The sequence below is a fragment of the Vigna unguiculata genome, chromosome 9 (genome assembly GCF_037176805.1).
Source record: "Vigna unguiculata cultivar grain cowpea cultivar isolate G323 ecotype 2 chromosome 9, ASM3717680v1, whole genome shotgun sequence".
In the NCBI taxonomy this organism is placed as follows: Eukaryota; Viridiplantae; Streptophyta; class Magnoliopsida; order Fabales; family Fabaceae; genus Vigna; species Vigna unguiculata.
In genome coordinates, this window is record NC_140800.1 from 41,560,924 (window position 1) to 41,584,403 (window position 23,480).

The following is a 23,480-nucleotide window of genomic DNA, read 5'->3' on the forward strand; positions in this document are numbered from 1 at the left end:
GTTTCGACTGAAAAAAAATTAAATAAAAATGTATTTTTTTTAATTAAATGAACATGTGAATTAGTCCGTTTAATCTACAAACCTATGATAAATTAGACCAAATATTTAATTTTTTTAACTTATTAATAAATAAATTGAGTTAAATTAACTCATTAAATAATTAATTTGTAATTAATCGCATCGGATCGAATTATCTATTTTAAAAGCTACACACCTGCCAACCCATTGTATCAGTGAAAAAGAAAATGATAATGGTTGAGAAAAGTACGTGGATACATATGTTGTAACAAAATCTTTTTTTCCTGTACGCATTTCGGTGAGTGTCCTATTGCCCGACACCTATCTTCCCACCACTTTTTTCAACATATTAAAGTCAAATTTCAAAAATAAAAATAAAAATAACTTCAGCTTCAAGATATCTATCGCTTTCAATAAATTCTCATTCTTATTCTTATTTATTACTTACCCTTTTCAGCACTTCACTTCACGGAAAAGTAAAAATTTCACCAACAATCTTAGAATAGTACTACTAATTCTTTTTAGTATGTATATAATATAATTCATTTTAGTATTGTCCTTTTTAACTATGAATTTTATACATAAAATCATAGTTTGTACATTTCACTCAAACTCAAACTCCTTATATTAATCAACTAATTTGTTCTCATAAAAATTAGCAGTGATTATGAAAGAAAAGCCTCTACAGATTTATACAACTCAATTACTTAATTATATTATAATTATAAAAATAATTGTTTTCCTTGATAATAATGAAATAATTAATTCTTTTTTGTGTATTTAAATTGGTAGTGATAAATTATACTATAACAAGTAAGATAGTTTAGTTCAAATACACATTTCACATTTGATCAATTATTATTAATACTTGATTAAATTGTTATTTATATACTTATTTATTTATATTAGAACAATATAATTAATTAAATAAGTTTTTTTTTAATTATTAAAGTGAAAAATCTAAATCTCTTCCAAATATATTTTTGGACTCACGAATTATCTAAGGAAGTAAGAAATATTTTTATTTAACATATTGTTGAAAGGAAATGATAATTAAACTCCGTAAGTGATATTTATGCAATAACTTTCGCTTTTAATATTTTTGAAATATCCATTATAAGAGAAATTATTTTATACTTTTCTCTAATTAATATGCATTTATTTTTTAACACCTTTAATTTGATGTTTATTCATTAATTTGAATTTGTGGAAAATATTTATTACATCAAGTCGGTGTCTGGATTTTAGTTGATCATTTATTACTTTGATTCCATTTAGTCTCGTCTTCTTTTTAAATCCAACAATTTTTTATTTCGTCCAAATTTAGCTATGTTACATAGATATTTTTAATAAATATTTTAAATAATATTATACTTATTTAAATTCATGTTTTACATCCAACTTTATTTATTTATTTTTAAATTTTAAATATATGGGTTGATATTTTATTACATCAAGTTTTATATTGCTTTTTTTATTTGAATTAATATTTAAAATAATTGTATATAAATTTATAAAATTTAGAAAATTATATTTCAATATTTGTATAACATCCTATATCAATAATTTCTATATAAATATTAGATTTGATTTCAAAATAATAATTTTGTAAATTTAAATATCAAAATTTAAAACAGTTTTATAATAATATAAAGTAAATATATTTAAAATTAAAAACAAAATTTAAATAAAATTTAATGTAAAATATTAATTTAAATAAAACTTAACATTTTAAAAAATATTAAACTAAAATATTAATTTAAATAAAACTTAACATTTTAAAAAATATTAAACTAAAATATCAATTTTAATAAAAAGATGATTATAATATTTATATAAAGATTAAATTTGATTTTGAAAAGAAATAAAATTGTTTAATTTAAAAAAAAATTTGAATTGAATTAAAATAATAAATACAGATATTAAACTTAGATTGAAACATATGACATGATGTTGACTTGACACGTGATAAAATATTTTTTTAAAATAATTAAATAAATAAATAAATAAAAACAAAAAAAGGTAATGAACTAAAGATACATATCTAACAGTATTAGTGTAGTATTAACAAAAATTAATTAATTGTTATACATTTTAAAAACTCAATCTAATTATGAGAATTTAGATGAGATTTTCCAACGAACAAATATAAGAATAATGAAATGTTTTATCCTAAATATTTTTAGATTATTAATATAGAAAACATGGCATGTACGTTGAATATGATAAAAGTATTTACTTATAAAAAAAATCGCAAAAAATGAAAGCATAATATACTACCTATAATTGAATAGAAAAAAATCTAAATGTACATGGAAAATATTTATTTTAGAAGAGCACGCGCGTGAAAAGTCATACCATTAATAAAAATAGTAACTAACCGTTTTAAAGTAATAATGAAAAAGAATAAAATTATGCAGAATTTTTTGATTTCCTATAAAAATATTTTTGAAAAGGGATGTAATTAATACTATTTAAGGACATTTTTTAAGATATATTCAATAATCCTTCATTTTACTATATTTATTATAAAATTTCAAATATTAAACTCTACTAATTAAAATAGTTTATAATAACGATCATTAATTTCACCGCATTTATATTAAAATATAAAATAATTAACTTCACTAATTAAAAATATAAATTTATATAACAAATTTTTTAAAAATGAAAATAACTTTTTTGTCTTTTATTTGTACCATCGTTTTCTAACAACAAATCAAACATTTTAGAATTTTTCACATTCTCACCGAGAAGTAAAGAGAAATATCTCGATGTTGAAGACTTCCTCTTTATGAAAAAACTTGAAGTGTAAAAGTTTGAAAGCTTTGAAAGGTAAGTTCTTAAAGTTTTGCAAAAATAAAAGTTATTTGAAATTTTTATTATTTTTCAAATTATAATGTGATAAAAAGATTGTAATTTTTTATGAAATATTTTATCATTTTTTCATATTGTTTTTGTCACTCGTTCAAATTATTATTATTTTTGTTTTGAATACGCATGAATGATAAATTTTGATATACATCAAATAAATTATTAATTAAAATTGTATAAAATTTATAAACATAAATAAAATTGTATTAATAATTATTAATGTCAGAATTTATTTAATATCAAAATTATATATAATCTATAACAATATATAAAGAGGATTCTATTCTGTGTCCACATTTTAAAATACCAATTTTTTCCTTTAAAATATAATTATTTATTAAACTTTTGAAAATTGTTCGTTACTTTTACAAACTTTGTTATAAAATTATCTATCTCTATCTATCAACTGTTATTCTCTAATCTTTTTTATATATTTCACTTTATTTTTAATAAATATAATTTTATTTTATATAGTAACTTAATAATATTATTTTTTTATCATCTACTAATATAATATCATGTATATTTAAAAAATGTGTACACAAGCACGATAATGCTATGTAAGTTGGATATTTCATAAAAATAAAACTACTTTATTAATTATTTTTAACCGGTTATAAAAACGTTAACATGACTTTAGTACATCGATAGATTTTATATCGAATTATTAATGTAATTACATATGTAAGACTAAAGTTTGGGATAACTATTAAAGTAAAAACAATCAACACAACTCTTTTGTTATCTTCAATTAAATACTATAGGTCCGTTCAAGTTAACTAAATAGAGACGGGCATTCTTTAATAAAAATATTTAATACAATTAAATACTCATAAATGAATTAAAGACTATTCACTAAAGTAAAACAATGAAACGTATTTGCCAATTTGAAACTGCACAAAAGTATTTATTACAATTAATAAATATTTAATTGAGAAGAGTGCAGTTAAGCAACGTGTGATGAAAGTAATTAGACGAATTGTTATATTTTTTCAGAATTTAGGTAGAAAATTGATGATAGATTTGAAAAAAAGAAAAGTGTAAAAAAAGAAAGAAAGTGCGTGTGAGTAGGGGCTGGGAAATCGCGTGAGGATAATGAGTTGAGTTAGAATGTGGTGGGTTGGGAGTGACGCTGGATATAAATAAATAAGCTTGAAACAAAATGCCCACACTTTGTTAAGTTTATATAAGCTTTGGTTCTTCTTCCATACCAACAAAAAAGTAATAGCAGCAGCAGGAGCAGCATCAGTAACAGTTTCGGAGGGAACACACAAAAAGCCCCAAAGCAAATCACCTTTTTCAATCTCTCTACACATCACACACAAACATAACACAACACTCTCACTTTATTCAAAACAAAACCTAGACGAAGACGACGACAACAACAAAAACAACAACACAAACATGTTTGCTGAAGAGAATGGCCTTAAGGGAGACCCCAGACTTCAAGCCATTTCTCAAGCCATCAGAGTCGTCCCTCACTTCCCCAAGCATGGTCTCTCTTTCTCTCTCTTTGATTTTTCAAACTATTTTATTTTGTTTGAAGCTTCTCTCCTTCGCTCTCTCCTCTTCTTCCTGTTTTTATTTTATTATTGGAAATCTTTTTCTTGTTTTGTTGCTGCAGTTTCAACTTTTACCCAACAGATCTGCGGCCGTTCATTTAGTTTTGTTTATTTTTAAGGAGTGTGTTTTGGTGGATTAAACTAATGGGGGTGGTGAAATTCGCAGGAATAATGTTCCAGGACATAACGACATTGTTGTTGGATCACAAGGCGTTTAAAGATACGGTCGACATTTTTGTCGATCGTTACAGAGACATGCACATTTCCGTTGTTGCCGGTACCGTACTGTACTCTTCCATCACCTTCTCTTCCACTCTGTCCGCTACTATTTTAAAAAAGAAAAAACATTTCTTTTTTCTGTATCCTCTTGTTGCTTCCAGAGCGGAAACTTTTTTTTTAGAGTTAAAGTTTCAGAATGTGAAGTTAAAATTTTATGGGGTGGTAGTTTTGGCACCAAGGTTTCTCCTTTCATTTGCAGAATGAGACCACGGCTTGTTCTGATTCCTTATTTGTCTCTGTTAATTCTTGTGTTTTTCCATTTCTTAAATATTTAAATATTTTATATTATGGGGTTTATTTTTGGGTCTTCTTTGGAGTAAGTTTTTACGCTTCCCTCTTTTCGTTTTTTGTCACACAATTTCTTTTGCGGTATTTTTTTTTACCTATTTTATTATAAAAAATGCTTCGCATTCAGTTTCCCCCTTTTCTATTCGCGTTTGCGGTTACTTTTATTTTATTTTATTGGTGTTTTGATTTTCACGGCGATAAAATATATACCTTTTTGCGGTGGACTTGAGAGTTAGGTCGTGGGTTGGCATCATTTGTAACATTCAAAGTATTTTCTTTTCTACCTTGGAAGTCTTCCGATTCTGATTCTGATTTTTGACTGAGAAAATAATGGCAACCTCAATTTAGGCCACATACATGTCTTGTAATGATAGCCTGTTCGAGAAAACAAATCTAAAGCACTGTTATTCTTAACAGTAACCCGTCAACGAATGAAGGGGCTAAGTAGATTTAATGGCAATTGCTGAGGTTGTTTCCTTTGGTTGATTTGTGTTGATTATTAATGCACTTGACTTACATGTAGGAATTGAGGCAAGAGGATTCATGTTTGGTCCTTCAATTGCGTTGGGCATTGGAGCAAAGTTTGTCCCCTTACGCAAACCACGGAAGCTGCCAGGTATATATATATATATTTTTTTCAAATCTTCAATAAGAGATTGTGTCAAAACTTGGTCAAATCTGAGACTTGAAAGTACCAAACTTTGACACCAAAACAACAGAATATGGAGATCACTTTCTGAGTTTCTGTGTTAGTAGCCTGGTCTGCATTCAACCACTTTTCTTGAGTTGGGAATTGATGTGTTTTTTTCATCCTTGCCATTCATTTTCAACCTATTAACTACTGGAGGCCAAAATCGGATCCAACTGTATTCCATGCAGTAGAAAATTTACACCAAATTCTTTTTGAGGAGGTGCTTGTACAAAACTGATATAGGTCATTTTGAGCTTACTTTTATGTACTGAATACTGAAGCACATGCATCAGATGAAAGTCATTTAGGATCAGTAATCATTGTAATGGTGTGTTTAAAGTTTAACTGATACAGCAACTGTAGCATACTGAATTGGAGTAGAGTAAGACAACGTCAAGCCTTGTAATGTTTTCATTGTTGCAAGAATTTCAAATTGGTTCCTCTAAAACTGAGTAAATTGATGATGTGAAGGGGGTCAAACATATCATTGATGAGGTTTGAACATGTTTTCCAAATCAGGTTCCATGTAGAGTTTTAAATAGCTGAAATGGGTGTTAGCTGGAATGAAATGTTAAATTAATGTGAATGTTGTGCTTAGGTGAAGTGATTTCAGAAAAATATGCTCTAGAATATGGGACAGATTGTTTGGAGTTGCATGTTGGTGCTGTCCAGCCAGGTGAACGGGCCATAGTAATTGATGACTTGGTGGCCACAGGTGGAACTCTGTCAGCAGGAGTAAAACTTCTAGGTGATTTGTCTACTACATATTCTTTTCTTCTTTATTTCACTTGTGATGCTTCAATGCATGTGGTCCCAATGCCTTCTTTCAACTTCTTTTGTAGAACGTGTTGGTGCTGAAGTAGTGGAATGTGCTTGTGTCATTGGTGTGCCTGATGTCAAGGTAACCACTAATTATGTTTACCTTTCTCAGAATTTTCTATGCTGTTCAACCTCACCACCACAAGTTCAAAATTCTTAAACCAAAATCTTGCTTCTTTTCTATGCTGGATGGTTAACAACAACGTTTTCAACTTCTGCATAATGCCAAACACCAAAAGGGAATCCTCTGTTAGATGTTAAACATCATTTTGTTTTTGAAAAATGATATTCTGCTCAAACTTTGAAACTTTTCTCTTTCAGGGGCAGTGCAGACTCATTGGAAAGCCACTTTATGTTCTTGTTGAGCCGCGTAAAGCAGATAAATGTTATTAAGGTACGCCACCAACCACTAATTCCTTAAGAAAAGTTTGTTTTGCTTCGTGCTCTCTCACAATGTAAACATATTTCATATCTTTTTGGCGACTTTTGACCCTTGGTGCTGCCTTTTATGGCAATCTCATAAAGTGAAGGCTCTACAGTTTTGACTAGTGTGCCCTCTAAAATGAGGCTGCACTTTTAGGGTTAACCGTAAATGAGCATATATTGTGCATAACAACCTGCAAGTTTATTTATTAAATAAAAGAAGTAAAATCAATAAAATTATGAACAGAGAACAGTGTAAAAAAGTACATTAACTGTTCTATGTGTTTGACATATACCTATGAACCTAAAACAAAAAAGAGAGTTTCCTAGGGTTTGGTTTTGACCCTTGATTTGCAGAAGGGGCCAATATGGGTGCCGCAATGTGGTTGCTTTTGGCCGAAGGAAAAGACCTATATTATTGAAATCTAACACTGGTTTTTGCTTTTTGAGGTATTATCCTATCCTTAGAAGAACACGAATGATTTGTCTAAAAGTGTTTATGCATGTTGATGCAGATGTGATGTTAGTTGGATCATAGAAAAGGAAGTTTGGTGAGAGAGAGCGTAATGTGATAAGTTTTCGGCTCATGGACTCTGGAAAATGGCAAAAATATCATTCTGGGAATTCATGTCTTTATCTTCTTGTACATGTTAGCCATCATGGCCAACACTTTTGAACAATCATTATTAAAGAAGGGTTGGATTCTTCTTGCATTTCTTCAATTATCTCTTCATTATTCCATCACAAGCAAGTTACTTTATTTCATTTCACCAACAAATGAAAACATTATATTACAATTTGTTTAAAAAATCCTTTTATACTTGGAGCTCACTCGCTTAATTATTTTAATTGTATTTTATCAATTGAGTGCTTCGGTTATTTACTAAGAAAAATATGATCAATACATGTTATTAAAGTAAAAAAAAATCAATTAATTTAGTATAACTTTTTAATCGAAAAAAAGCAAGAAATCTTGCAAAGTTTTAAAAATAAAAGTCATTATTTATTTTCCAAAATTCTCAGCGTTAGATTTGACTTACAACTTTTAACGCTATAATTTGGCTGTTCACACTAGGCATAGCCGTGTTTGTTTTGGTTGTTTTCCACATGTGCAAATTAGATCCTTATTTTACACTTTATTAACGATTAAAGCGATTTTGAAAAACATATCACACATTCACATTAGGTTTTTTCCAAACAGCTATTTGTTTTGTAATGCTTTTTCACATTTTGAAAAATTAAAGTTTTAATCATATAAGTTTCTCCGTATAAATAAAAAGATGTAATCAGATACCTTCTCTTAAAGTTAAAATTATTTTATACATTTATTAAGTATTGCATCTACTTTGTGGATAATAATTGAAGCTAATGGTCGTTGCTCCTTGTTTTTATTTTTATTTTGCATTTTCTTTCTTAACATGAAACTAAATGGAGCCTTATTTTCTTAGGAAGTTAAAATATTTTAGCTTCTTCAAAAAATTAATTTTAGTTTGTGAATAAATTAATTTTAGATTATAGAAAAAATATTTTCTTTTATATTTCTTCCATAAATGTTTGCAAAAAAAATCATCAAAAGAAAACCTAAATGAAGAATTCTTCAAATAACTAAAATAAAGATGCATGAATTTTTACGATTTTTCAGTTAGCTTCTAATATTTTTTATAAATTGAAAAGTTTATTTAACTAAATTAGACCTGTTAGAGAAAAAAACACATGTTAGTTATTTTAGTAATATTTTTCAAGATTTTATTTATGTTTCTAAGGTTTTTTTCTTCTCATTATTTCTTTTTAGGATTAAATTTTTTTTATTCTTTAAACTATGCAAAATTAGAATTTTTAAACTTTGATACATTTTGATTGTAAACTTAAAAAATAAATAAATATAGTCATTTTAACTCGATATCAAAATTTATCATTTTTTATATATATATATTAAACGATGTTTTAGGTTGGTATTTGAACTCAAATTTGTCAAACAGTATAAACAATTCAAACATCAACATGATATATTTTTTAACATATAAAAAAAATTTCACATAATTGAATTATAAGGACTAAATTTATTTATTTTTAAAATTTAAGGATTAAACTATTAAAATTCGAGACATAGACAAATTATAATTGTACATACAAGTTTAGAAAATAAACATATATAATTTATTTTTTTTCATATTCTACACTTGTTAATTTTACTGTTACTTTCAAATCAATAAACTAATTTTTATCTTTTCACTTAAATAAATAACACACACACATATGGTAAACATACCAATATTTTAAAATAAATTTCTCTTTTTTTATAATATATTCTACTCCTATGAAATTTTATTAGTCGGTTTGAGTTGATCTTAAAAAAAATGTATATTTTTAATATTGACATACTATATCAAATTCAGTATACCTTTATAAAAACTAAATGATAACATTATTTCAACATCAATTAATCTCAATTTGAATTTTGACATGCCATATCGAATTAATATAATGTCTTGGTTCAAATATTTAGTTTCATAGCTTTCTCCGAATTTTCATATGAAAAACACAGTAGAATAGATATCGCCGAACTAACATACATCGTTTATACCTTATTCATCTGTCAGTTATACAATTCAGGCATTTCACTGCTATCTTATAATAACTAGAACGTTTAGTACATTTTTCAAGTTTTATTTTAACCTAAAAAGCTTTGCAATACAGCAAAACTGTGTTGATACAATGATTATTTATCTTTGATAGAAGAAAAGTATCAAACGAATTCTTAATAATAGTGTCTAATGTTAGTTGTTATATTAATTTTTTAAACTATCATTATTAATTGAGTGTGTCAATATTAAAGTTGACTGCAAAGAAATCAAAGAATAAGTGGCTAATTCAACTAATCCATATGGATACAATTAAAGTTGACGCATATTTCTGATATGTTCACGCTTTTAGGTGAGGAAAGGGATTCCAATGACTAGCATGGATTTGTTAACTTTATAGAATATTTTACTACTGTTCCTTGGACCAAACTTAGATCTTTTCATTGATGCTATATCACACTTTACTTAAGTATTTCACAACCCACAATAAATAATAAACCTAGTCACCACGAATTCCCCCAGCAAAAGTATATTAAAACTAACATCGACCCATTGCGTGCTGATAATTGTTTTAATTAAATTTATACAACAATAAATCATAATCTTAGATTAATCTAACATCACATTAACAATGCATAATTTGCTTTAAAACCATAAAACAAATTATTCTCTTAAAGTTTTATCAATAATACTAACAAGTACGTAGTTGATTCGAAAATGAGCTGCAAGATAAGATCAGGGTCACGACTGAGACCCCAAACGCCCACTAACATAACGCTGGCATAGCTTCTCCATGACATGATCACAGCAATAAATGTGTTTTCTATTAAAAAAGTAGAGACGAAAAATAAAAAGACAAGAAAAATAACTTTATCTTTGATGAGTTCCAGCTTTTCATTATTTTAAGTTCACAAAAAAATGTGGTGCAAGGCTCGTATTGGCGTGTGAAGATAAACTGGTACAAGTTGAAATACATCAGGGGGAGCTACTGCACTGAGTAATATATATTAAGTCACCTATTAGGAACGGCAAATGCTGAACCACCGGGATAAGAAACAGTGGGCTCTTGGTCAAAAGCCGAACGGCAATATATATTAGCACTTCGCATATATTTCTAAATACCTGATATAGTTTCCATTGAAGGGGTATCTTCAGTTGCTGTCATGTCCAATTTCAGAGCATGCTTTGCGACACGGTTTGTCTGTTTTCTCAGTCTAACATTATCCATCAACAAGTCTGCTATGATCTTACCCACTTCATCATCACAGATTATACCATCTTTGGTGCCATTGGCTTTATCTACACTCGAAGCCGCACTTCCATATTCCTTATCTAAATTTTCTACCTGGACAAATTTAAACAAGTTCAGTAATTGCAGAGTTTGCTGGAAATAACTGTTTATAAATGCGTTGCATTAAAAGTAGTCACAAAAAATTCAACTCTAACTGACTAGAACATAGAGAGAAATGTATGACTTACCTCTGATAATAGGGTGTCCATTTGGTCATCGGATGTCGTTAACTGATTAAAAGCATCACTCAATGACGATGAATTCATGACTGTTCTATCTTCACATTCGTAAGGAAGACTGACATTGCACTCCTGAAGCTGGTTGAAAAGAAACCTGCATTTCTCCAGCAGTTTTCTCCGTGCAGCTTCTGCCTGTTCCCTCCTCTCTCTTTCCTGAAGTAGTTGTTTCTAAATACACAAGAATTTAAGGCATAGCGTCATCATATATGTCATACGTTAGGGATATGAAGTCCATATATCAAACAAGGAATATTATGATCTGCTCATTACATTAATTTAAATTCCCACTTAAGAGAAACAGGCATTACAGAACATCATGGAGAAGTAAAGAATAACAAATAAATGCATAGCATAACAAATACGTAAGAAAGGAGTCTCTAGTGCAATACCTAAAAACGCAAGAACAGTCAAATGAAGAATGTGTTTTTCACACCCCCTGCCCTTCCCAAATAGAAAAGCAGAGTATATACATATACATAATATACAAATTCAGAGACATACCAATTCAAAGTAAGACAAGTAAATTGACAAAGTTATTTTTCCGAGGAAAAGCATGAACTGTTGAGGGAAAACCTCCTGCAGAATATGATATATGCAGACTTGTAACCTACCTCAGTTTCACTGTTTTCTTTTATCGACTCACTAAGCTCCTTCTTCAACTTTGTTTGGGAATTACGAAGAGATTTGACCTCTTTAACCAGAACTTTAACATCTGCCTTGGATTTTGCTTCTAGCTCTCCATACTGTTTTGACAAAACTTCTAGATGCTCTTTAGCAGTTTCTAAATTCTGTAATAGCACATCATTCTGCAGAACAATTGATTCCTTTGTCGAATTCTGGTAAGAATTCCCCCCCTGGATATTATGTCATGAGCCATTGTTGAAATCAACGAGGTGTACAAATAAGTTAAATATATGTAAATTAAATGCAAAAACTTCCTACCGTTTCTGATTTTAGTTTCATCTCCATTTCCATTGATTTTCGTCTAAGTTCCTCCATATCCCACTGCATTTGGGTAAACCTTTCTCTCTCAATTAGAATAGCCTGCTGTAAGTTCTCCTTGTTTTTCTGTTTGGTAGTTTCAAGTTCTACTTCCAAATCCTTGACCTGAACAGATCCAATGTAAAGATTCAGCTTATATGCTTGTCACAGAATCATAAAATCCTTATATATCCATGATTTCTAGATATATTTATCTTCAACTTGACTTGTCTCTCATTAATCTCATACAATTAAACTAAAAAAAAATACACACACAACTTGAATACCTTAGTTGCAAGAAAATCCTTTGCAGTTATTTCTTGATTTAATCTAACAATAAGGTCCTCCATATCAGTTTTTGCAGTGCCTAGCCTTCGTTGCATAGTTGAAAGAATCCTGTTCAATTTATTGCGTTGATCTAGTGGAAAGACTAATTGAGTATCACCAGTAGATTTCAACTTTGTGTGGCCCATAATATCCGTGTCTCTTGAAACCGAAGCAGATCCAGGAAGGTCATGAGAGCCCTCACCAGAGGAATTTGGAATCCCAAAATTAGAGATGTCACTACCCCGTAATGAACTTCCTTCACTTCCAAAACTCTCATTTGAAAGCTTACGCACATGACCAACAACCTTGGCATGCCCAGGCTCAGAGAAAAGCTCCATGGTATTATTACCTAAAAGTGAAGAATCGTATAAATTTCCATTATTTTTGTCCTTCTGTGTAACATAGTTCACATGTCTGGCATTTGCTTTATGCCTAGGAAGGCCTTCCAATTGCTCTAGAATAGTCTGACCCATAAATAAACCTTCGTCAATATTTGATATGCCATATTTCACAAGCTTTTCTATTGGATTTGTCATATCTTCATCTAATGTTAGATCATCCGTACCAACATCAGAATTATCATCCCGTCCAACTCTTGGTGTTCCAAGGTCAGATGGCTCATATGCGGTATCACTACCATAATCAGAGGCAACCGATGAACTGCCAGCAAGTAACGATAAGCTTGACTGGAGAGGTGATTGCACAGAATAAACTGTGTTATTGGAATCAGGATCTGTTTCAGAATTTTGCTGGCTTGTATCTTGGAATGCTGAGAAGTGATTAAATGAGGTTTAAAGTATCAAAATTTAGGAAAGCTATCAATCTGTAAAATAGACCATACTAACATGTATGAGGCAACTAAATCAAAGCTGCAAAAACAATCACATACAAAATCTAGCAGCTGCTTCTAGTTCGAGAAATGATGCCACTGCAGCGCATCTTGATACATCAATGTCGGACAATAGTTTCGTGATCCACTCTTCCAAAGAGCACCTTCTCTGTAGCAAAAGAATGTATTAATTTACAGTCACTGATTTAAGTCTTGCATTCACAATTTTCCATACTGCACAAGTAGCTCAATCTAATCGTGGAATGGAATTTGTAATTGGAGATTGTAAAATTAGACGGAGCAACCTGCCCAGTTGTCTAAACTAGTGTAGATAACAGCTATTGGAACATATAAACAACCTTGTTTAAGATTCAGTTAGTTAATATCAAGAAACCTGCTACATGTATTTCAAGAAAATTTATACTAATCTATAAGCTCTTTAGCTCCAAAAAAATAAAGACAATATGGATGCAATTTTCATCTACATTTTTTATGCCCCAAAATTGATTACCCTTATCCAATCGAAAGAATTGTTCAACAAGCAAATAAAATACATTCCGGTCTGTTCAGATATAAATTGGCTCTGTAAAAGTTCTTCAGTATTTATTTAAAACTCAAAATGAAGAAATTTGAACTGAAAATTGTGCTGAAAACTTAAGTAGTTGCAGTCACAGACAAAAATGGCGTTTTTTTCTTGTTGTTAGGTCAAAGATAAAAGATAACAATTAATTAGATAGAGAAAAGATTTGCAACCTCTTCTAACAAAGCTCGGCTTTTCAAACGCAAGAGTCCCTTGGGCGGAGCTGGAGGGATATTTTTCCTGGGAAACTCCTTTTTAAGCTACAAAGACAGCATATGGCAAAAGTCTAGAAATCAGTGTATCCTAAACAAAGCACAGACATCAAAAATATTTATCTATCATACACAAACAAGACCAAACACAGGCTTATCTCATGTTTTTGTGAGACCACCATTGTTGTCCATTAATTGCAAGGCATTCTATTTTCAAAACTTTCCATCCATGACTGTGTTTTCACGTGAAATGTTAATGTTCAATTTCGTTTGATCTTGTAAAGTTTCAAATTTTGGAAATTTGACATATGTTTTATGATGGCAAAATTTCTTGTTTGAAACGCCCATATACTACACCTTGTACCGTTTTTTCTTGGGATAGAAAATACTTATAGAATCATGATACTCATTAACTTCCAATTTGCACTGCAATAATGTCTAATATGAAAATTAGAAAGAAAGCCATTTGCAGATTTGATAAAGGATGTTTCAAATTTACGTAAAAGAGCTACACTGTTTATTAAAACAAAATTAGGGCCATTCATCTTCTATGAATTAAGAAGGCAACACAAATGGATAAAAGTGACCCCAATCAAACAGGTTTAAATATTCCGTCTTAAAGATCTTGCTTGTCCCTCACTACATTCACATTATAATAAATTCAATGGATGTATGGAGTATTAAACACAGAAATGGGTACCAATCAATATGTGTGTAGAGGTAATAATGCTTAAATAAAAACTCTAGTCAGAATCGGGAATGAAGTACAAATACATGAAAAGAACAAAAAGAGCAGCAGTTATAAAAGAGTACACTTACATCAGCAAACAACTTTAAAAAATCATTGAACCTTCTTAATACTCCATGGAGCCTTGTAATCCCTTCTGGTGACTGTACACCAACTTGAACCCTGTAGAACTGTCCCTCAATGATGTTAGAAATGAACATTCACAAGGAAGCCATTGTTACTCCACAAACTATAAATGAATGGAATGTGGAAATACACTTTATTTAATCTTTTCTTTTCAAATTCGTTATAGTGTCATGTATACTATATTATAAAGGAAACTCCCACAATGGTCAAACATTATAATTAGGTTTTAAAATCTTTAATTATTATTTACTCCTTCAACACTCTTTTGTTTCTTTCACTGCATATCTGGAAAGATGGAAAGCTCCTCATGCTTGCAAATTTTCTCACTGTACTTTAAAACACACTAATTTAAACAAAACTTCTAAACTAAGTATATGATAACTTCCACTTGCTTTTGACTGCGTATATTACCTCTGCTCTTAACAAATCCAAACTAGAAAAGCTGTACAAAATTAGTCCTAAATCTGGCCATGAATGAAAATTTGTATCTCAATAAACTTTACCACTACAGGATCTGAATTCCTTGATTTTGGAACAAAGGACCAAGAAGGTATCGTGACACAATAACTCCATCCAGTACGATGATTGTGTGGCCATACTGTATCTTGCCCATTCTGTACAATAGGACTTCAGAATTAGAAGGAAGTCAAATAAAAAAAATATAATAAAATTAACTGCAAAAAGAAAACCATTCTAGAGATAAAAGTCACAGAAAATATGAGCTATTAAATAATAGCTCAAAATGGAAATGGGAGGAACATTAGCTTTCAATACCATATTTTTAACATTCTTGAAATTACATAATTGTATTAGCAAATTAAGATTGAAGAGATTTGGAAAAATCTCTAACAAATAAATCGAGATAAAGAGTTATCAACCTCTTTAGACTTTTAAAAACAATTGGTATATATATACTTGTGAGAAGAACAAGAAACTATTAGCTTGATGTTCTATGCACACCTCTAATCCACTTAGAAGAATGATGTAAACAAATTTGAAGAAATTTTTGCCTTTGATAATGCTAGCAAACTATGTGAACCATTATTATAAATGGAATAGTTTTGAACAAAACTGCCAATGTTATACTTTATTGTAAAACTAATTGAAATTAAGTGAAATTGTTCAATAAGTATACAAACTGCATCCCAATACTTGAGGTAGGCGCTGAAAGACTTTCAAACATCATAGATGCTTGCCAACTAGGAGATACATGAAGGAAACTATGTAAACAGGAGAAATCCCCTCCAAAAACCAAAAAGAAATGGAAATTGGCAATAGATTTTCATACTCTATTAGATTTCATTTCAAAACCGATTGACATTTAGTGAAATTGCAAAGTAGGTATATAGATGATATAGGTGGAACATATGAAAGAAACAAAAAGGAGAAAGAAACAGAAAGACGGAGAAAGAGGAGATAATAAAAACAGAATAGGGATGTTTTAGGTAAAGAGGAGAGAATAGAGGTCAAAGAATATGCGTACTGCTTTTCTGTTGTTAACATTCAATCCAGATTCAGCTGTCTAGAATACAACAAGCCACCTTATTTATGGGTAGCTAAGAAACACCTATGAGCTAGCAATAGCTGACTAACTAGCTAGCTATAAACTAACAATAGCTGACTAAATAGCCAACTAACATCCTTGTCTTATTTCAATTTACATATCAATACCCCACCCCCAAAAGAAGATCCTCCTCCTCAAGGGTCTTGCATTTCAAATGTAAGGACTTGTTGAAACTTCATATAAGAAACCTAGTTAGCCTCTTTGTCAGGAAAATCACGCCACTGCACCAAGATTTCATATTGTTAAAGTTTTTTATACATCCCTTATGCATTTGTTGAGAATCCCTTTAGGAAACATAGTACATGGTATAGCTGAACAGTCAATGGGAGGATGTATTTGCTTAATAGAGGGTTATGGGTACAACTTTTCAGAATCTTATAGGTCCATACCTAGTAGCAAGTTTTTGAAGCATCTTGTTGCTGCAGAAGCTTTAAGAACACCCACTGTCCAATCTGTAAATCCTTATAAAGCCTTCTCGAATCTGTTTTTTGCTTAATCACATTACAACAATATGTAGGTGATGTTTAAGAACTCCTCTTACTGATTCTCTTACTGCAAATATTCTGTCAAGTGCATCCACCACAAAATTACTTATGCAATGGTTCTTTCATGTATTCTGTCAATCTGATTCATGAAATACTAAGGAAGTGTTGCATGTGAAAGGAAAACAGGATGAGCATACTTTCTCATACAATCCATAATAACCCAAATGGTATCCATGCCACTGAATTTGGAAAGGCCCTCGATAAAATTCATTATAATACTCTACCAAATCTGACTATCAATAGGATGAGGCAGAAAAAGTCCAAGGGCAGTAAATATCTCATATATACATTGTACACATGTATCATAGTGTTCAATAAAATACTAGACCTCTTCAACCATCTTTTTCCACAAAAGAGGAATTTCTAGCATTGATATGTTGCTTGCACTCCTAAATCACCCCTTGGGAGCAGGAATTTAAGCCTAATTCAATCTTACAAAACCAGCTTGTAAGGTGAGGTTTACCCCACTTATATACCGTACAATAGTCCTACCTCTGGTCGATGTAAGACTTCCAACACACACCCTCATGCCAAGACATATACATCTCTAATATGGGACTAGGCATTGTTGGGTGGTCCAATAGCGCGTAGCAAAATAGATCCAACAAACAACACATAAGCTCTAACTTGGCTCTGATACCATGTTAAGAAGTGGACTTTAAGCCTAACTCAACCTTACAAAACCGGCTTGTAAGGTGAGGTTTGCACCCACTTATATATTACAAATTGGCCTTATCCCTAGTCAACATGAGATTTCCAACACCATTATGAGAAATGTTGCCAATTACCTTTGGAACTCCAATACTCAACAACAAACATCACACCTAGTCTAGAATGTTCCTATTAAACCTCTCAGTTAGGCCTATTCTCCTTACAGAAATTGTTGAACAATTCCAAACAAAATTCAAGACAATTATCTGTTATGAACTACTTCACCGTCATGTTTTGGTTCCCTATTAGAAGATTGATACTGTGGGGCCAGTGCTTCACCAAAAAATGCCAAAGGTTTCCCCTGTTGCAAAAGTACGGCGTCATAACCATCTTCACAAGCATCAGTTCTCACTACAAAATCCTTTGAAAAATACTGGGACTGTTAAAACCGGTGCTGAAACTAGCACATTTTTCACTATTTAAAAGACTTGTGATGCTGACTTTGACTAATTAAACCCTTTTTTTCTTGAGTGAACTAGTCAATGATTGGGCCAGAGCTCCTTAATTCTTGATGAAGTGCCCATAAGACAACCAAAGGAAAGCTCCCTGCTGCTTCATATTTATGTATGATTCAGTCTTCTAAGAGTAGTCAGCACAAATCTTTCCTTCACTAATGATATGCCCTAAATACTTCACCTTGGTGGCTGCAAATGTGCACTTCTCTTCACCAAAAAAAAATCTCTCAAGATTTGCATCACCATGTCATACATGCAAATCCTTAAATCAAAGGTTAAATTTTCATCATGCAAATTTTCCTTTCAAAATGCTTCCGCATTGCATACGCCTTCAATCTTCCTCCCTCTAGCTTCCTCCACTGCAAATAGTTCGGCCCCATTCTCCTTCCATCCCAACCTCTTGTCTAAATCATATTCCATGAAATAACAATTGTTATCAATGAGGATTTTCAGTGTTTTCCATATAATTTGCGCTTGTATTCTCATTAAGGTAGTCAAACTCAAGATTATGGTTGAGATAGTGAAAGACTCACAAGATCATAAATCGTTGGATCATAAAATGGATACTAGATTCTACTTTACATAAATATAACACATATAACCATGCAAATAACATGAAAAAATAAAATAGATTAGTCACATAGTTGAACTTTAAAAACACTCAATCAAACTTAAGTTCACCATAACCATAAGAAAGAATGTCAATCAAGTCATAACTATGAAAAACAGAGGACCAACAAGAAGATGTATTGTCAAGGTGGTGGTTTCCACACCTAATTTCAGGACAAAGGAAGATTTAGTACTTAGAGTAGAAGACGTTTCAGATTTTGGGTATAACACATCATTCATGCATGATTCATTGAGAAGACAACTATGTCGTTCAAGTTTTAATGATTTTTGGACACTGGATTTTAAAATAACTTGTGTTGGGTGTTTGGCTTTTATGTTTTAACATTCCAGAAGTCCCAAAAAGAGAAAAAATATCAATTTTAACCATGAAATAATTGATTCAGCTGTCTAGAATACAATAACCTCCCTTGTTTATAGGCAGCTACCAAACAGCTATGAACTATCTATGGCTGACTAACTAAGGAACATCCTTGCTTTTTTTTTATTTATTTACACACCAATAAACTGCACCACATTAACAGAGACAATCTGTGTGGGATTTTGCATGGAAGGAAACTGTGGAAGTCGTAGAGAGCACGTCCACCAAAGCACACAAGCAACTTAATTCTAGGCTTCAAAAACATGTTGTATTTTACCTTAAAACTAATTGACATTAAATAAAATTGCACAATAGGTATGTAAACTGCATCCAAGTAATTGAACACACCAGGCTGGACTTTCCATGGAAGGAAACTACAAAAACTATGGAAACATTGGAGATCTCCTCCACAGACCATAGAAACAAAGAAAATGAGTTATAGGCTTTGATGTCATGTTAGATTTCTTCTTATAACCGATTAGCATTAGTGAATTTCCACAATAGACATATAAATTGAATCTCAGGAAATAAGACATGCATATAAGACTTTCCACTGGCCCAAGTGAATTTGAGACAATTTTCCTCCCTTTTATGCGAAGTTATAGTATGGCCTAGGACGGTAATATATACCGTATAATCCTGTCAATGTCCATTTGACATTTGACATACAGCTGCTATTTTTTCAATTTAAGAAAAAGAGTTTATTATCTCAGCCAAGCTTCACATGGAGATTGGTAAGCACCATTGGCACATGGTAAACAGAAAAATGGCACACCCTACTGGCTGAATAAAATTCACACTTACTATGCTTGCAAATACAGTCATCAAGATCACACGCATAAATCAAATCTCGACAATAGAGACCTAGGGAGCAACAATTAACTCTTTGATCGTCGATGATAACAGTGAGAAAAGTATTAACAAGGAGGTTGATTGATGAAAACAGAACTCCTTCATTCGATCGCGGATAAAACTAAAAATAAATTAGAAGAATAAGACAACTAACCCATTTACGAGGCGCGGGACTCCAATCCATGCCGAGAGGCAGCGGCGAAGTTCCATCGTGTCTGTGCTTTGGAGGACTTCGTCTCTGCATCTTATCCGACGTCGACAAAAGTCAAAAATTGGTTCTCTGTTTCTACAATTTGAAGATCATAATATGATATTCCGAGTTCAACGATGAGAGAATCGGAATTTTGATGCAAAGTGAAAGTAAGGGAATCACTGAGAGCTAGGGTTCGGACGATCGGATCGGACAAAATGGAATTCCTTCCGTCGTGGGTACGGTGGAGGTGGCGCACGTTAAGAGTAAAAGCGGCAACGTGGCTAAGAAAAGCCGCGAGCGCAGTGCGTGTGTTTTATGAATTGTGTACACGTGTTTAGTCCAATGGAGATAGTCTAGTGCTTTTGCTTTGGGGCACAAATGGCGACAAAAATTAAGAGCCTATTTCATCTCTACATCAACTTTTCTTTTTGCAGTTTTATCACCTGAGTTATATTTTAGAATTAATAACTATATTTCTAAATCTGTTATAGATAATATAAAAATACATTTTTGATTGCATAATTTATCATAAATCTCTAAATCTTTAAAATTAAAAATATATTTTAGATTTATAAATTATATAATTTAAAACATGTTTTTAAATTGCTTACCTTTAAAATATGTTTTAAATTAGATAAATTATGCAGGAAGGAAATTACAGTAAAAAAAAAAAAAAAAAAACACCACACCTAACTGTCTTCTTCCATCACCCAGAAGAAAACCAAACCGAAATGGGCTGGGCTTGAATTAAGTATGCATGACAACAGTTTTCTTGTTACACCTCAACATCCCAAAATCTATTTGCTGCACAGAATTGCATTTTAAATTCTTTTTGAAACATTTAAGAAAATATTATCACAAATATATTAAAATATTTAGAAGAAAATCCCAGATTTGAAAAATAAATTATATTTATCTATACCAAAGAAAGATTGTACACAATTTTATTTTTTAGTTTTATTTTTCTTAATAATTGTTTTCTTAAATTTAACTAATTATTCATCAAAAATACCTATTTAATAAATAAATTTTTATATCTATCCATATCTATCTATAACTATATATAAAGGGGATTCCCTCTTTTGTGTCCACATTTCATAATTCCAATTTTACCCTTTACAATTTAATTATTTATTAAATTTTTAAAAATTAACGGTTAATTTTACAAGTTTTTATAAAACTATTTATTTATCTCCTTTTTCTTTTTTCTCATACTATTCATCAACAATTATTTTTTTCATATTTTCTCCATACATTTCACTTTAATTTTTATAAATATACTTTTATTTTGTTCATTAACTTAATAACATTACAATATCATCAATTATAAATATAATTCGAAAAATGTGTACACGCAGGCGCGATAGCGCCTGTGTTTACACTAGTGTATAATAAAGGAAATTTATCATTTTGGTGTCTACATTTATTTTCCAATTTTATATTTTAAATAAAAAAAATTAATATTTTTTTAAATTAAAATAATTATTTTATCAATTTTTATTTTTAAATTACTATTTATTTAAATTTAACCAATTATTTCACTTTGACATTTTTTTAACCTAATACTTTTTTAATTATCAAAGTAACCAATAAATAAATAAAAAATATTTACAATAAAATAAAAAATATTATTTATAATTAATTTTATAATTATAACAACATACAATGATTATAAGTAATAATTATTATTTTTTTGTTATTATAAAAAACAATAACATGTGCATAGCATAAATATTTTCACTATTCAATGACAAAATGTTTTTTATTTATTGTGTATATATTTTTTTTTCTTAGTTTTACTCTTTTAATAACTGTTTTTTAAATTTAAATAAGTACAATTTTTAAAAATGAATAGAAAATATCTTTTGGTTTACACATAATTGTCCTTTTTAGTAATCATTTTCTTAAATTTAACTAACTATTCATAAAAAAAAACTACTTATATAATAAATATATTACATATAATAAATTTACAAAAAAAATTATACTTATTTTTTATAATTTTTTTAATAATTATTTATAATAAAAAATATTAAACACGCTTGAACATGGGCAATTTTTATACAACATGCTTAAATGACAGTTGAATTATTTATGCTTAAAATTGATGTTTTCAAATTTAGTTAAAATATTGTACTTACCATTCAATAATTTATTATTATCAATAAAATAATTAATAATTATATAAAAAGGAAATTTACATTCAATTTAACTGTAAAAATAAAATAGTTAGATATTATATATAATTAATTATTTAGCTTATAGATATTATAATTATATTTTATTATAATAATAATAATAATAATATATAATAAAATTAAATCTATTTTTAATTCTTATACCTGAACAGAAAATTAAAATTCATCAATATTTAAAACTTTTATATGTTTTGGTATTTTCAGTTTTAAAAATAAATAAATACAGTCATCAATAATTCAGTTGCGCTTATTTTGTTGTGTCAAATGTTGTTTTGGAATTGATGTTAAAGTTGTTTATATCTTTTACTCATTGGATCTCAAATGTTAATTTAAAAGACAGTTTAATACGTAAAATGTTAAAGTTTTAACACCAAACTATATCAAAATTTTAGACATTAACAATTTCACTTTCCTATTAAGTTTTTTGAACTACAATAATATTTAATCCTATATAATATTAATTTATATTTAGAGATATTAAAATTTTCAATAACATATATTGTTTTTTCTGTTTGTAACTAAATATACCTTTTGACAGGTATGCTTCCTATAGTCTAGTTATTAATTTTATATTTTCAATTATATTGTATGATAAATTTGTCATATTTTACTTTACCATGTTTATAATTAATTTGGCCATTAAATGAAAATATTATAATTTATTCTTATTATCTATTATGAATTAATGTTATGTTAACTTAACATTTACCTATGTACTAATAAAAAATACATATCAAGTTTTGGTTTATTTTATTTTTATCTACATGTTTTATTTTCTTTAAAAGAATTTATTTAAGTTCGATTATTTATAAAAAATGACAAATGCCGCCATAACACATAATAAATAATAAGTATTTTATAATTTTTTTTTAAGGAATTTGTGCAAATCTAAGACAATTTTTTAATTCACGACTAAATTAGATACAAAGTTCACAAAATTTTTAAGAAATTTTTTTTTATCAAACAGTTGGTGTGCAACAACAAATTAACATAGTATATTTACAATTTATCAATATTAGACTTCAATCACTTTACTCTCATATATTCTAAATTATCTCGATTTCATATTCATGTTAAAATCAACTCAATACTCAAATTCTATTCC

At 29.6% G+C, this 23,480-nt stretch overlaps 2 protein-coding genes across 2 annotated transcripts; one reads left to right on the forward strand and one right to left on the reverse strand.

The window, feature by feature from the left end:
* The first annotated feature begins 4,078 nt into the window (after window positions 1–4,078).
* LOC114162385 (adenine phosphoribosyltransferase 5) lies at window positions 4,079–7,676 on the forward strand. Its single transcript, XM_028046254.2, has 7 exons — window positions 4,079–4,387; window positions 4,621–4,731; window positions 5,545–5,637; window positions 6,311–6,460; window positions 6,555–6,613; window positions 6,853–6,925; window positions 7,470–7,676. Exons 1-6 carry the CDS (start codon window positions 4,297–4,299, stop codon window positions 6,922–6,924), a joined length of 576 nt encoding a protein of 191 aa, XP_027902055.1. The 5' UTR covers window positions 4,079–4,296; the 3' UTR covers window position 6,925; window positions 7,470–7,676.
* Window positions 7,677–10,384: 2,708 nt separating this feature from the next.
* Window positions 10,385–20,560, reverse strand: LOC114162384 (Phox (PX) domain-containing protein). Its single transcript, XM_028046253.2, has 10 exons — window positions 20,139–20,560; window positions 15,373–15,483; window positions 14,815–14,913; window positions 13,957–14,043; window positions 13,264–13,372; window positions 12,335–13,143; window positions 12,009–12,173; window positions 11,678–11,920; window positions 11,016–11,234; window positions 10,385–10,881 (listed from the first exon to the last, which is right to left on the reverse strand). The coding sequence occupies exons 1-10, from the start codon at window positions 20,226–20,228 to the stop codon at window positions 10,651–10,653; spliced, it is 2,163 nt and encodes a 720-aa protein (XP_027902054.1). The 5' UTR covers window positions 20,229–20,560; the 3' UTR covers window positions 10,385–10,650.
* Window positions 20,561–23,480: the final 2,920 nt, after the last annotated feature.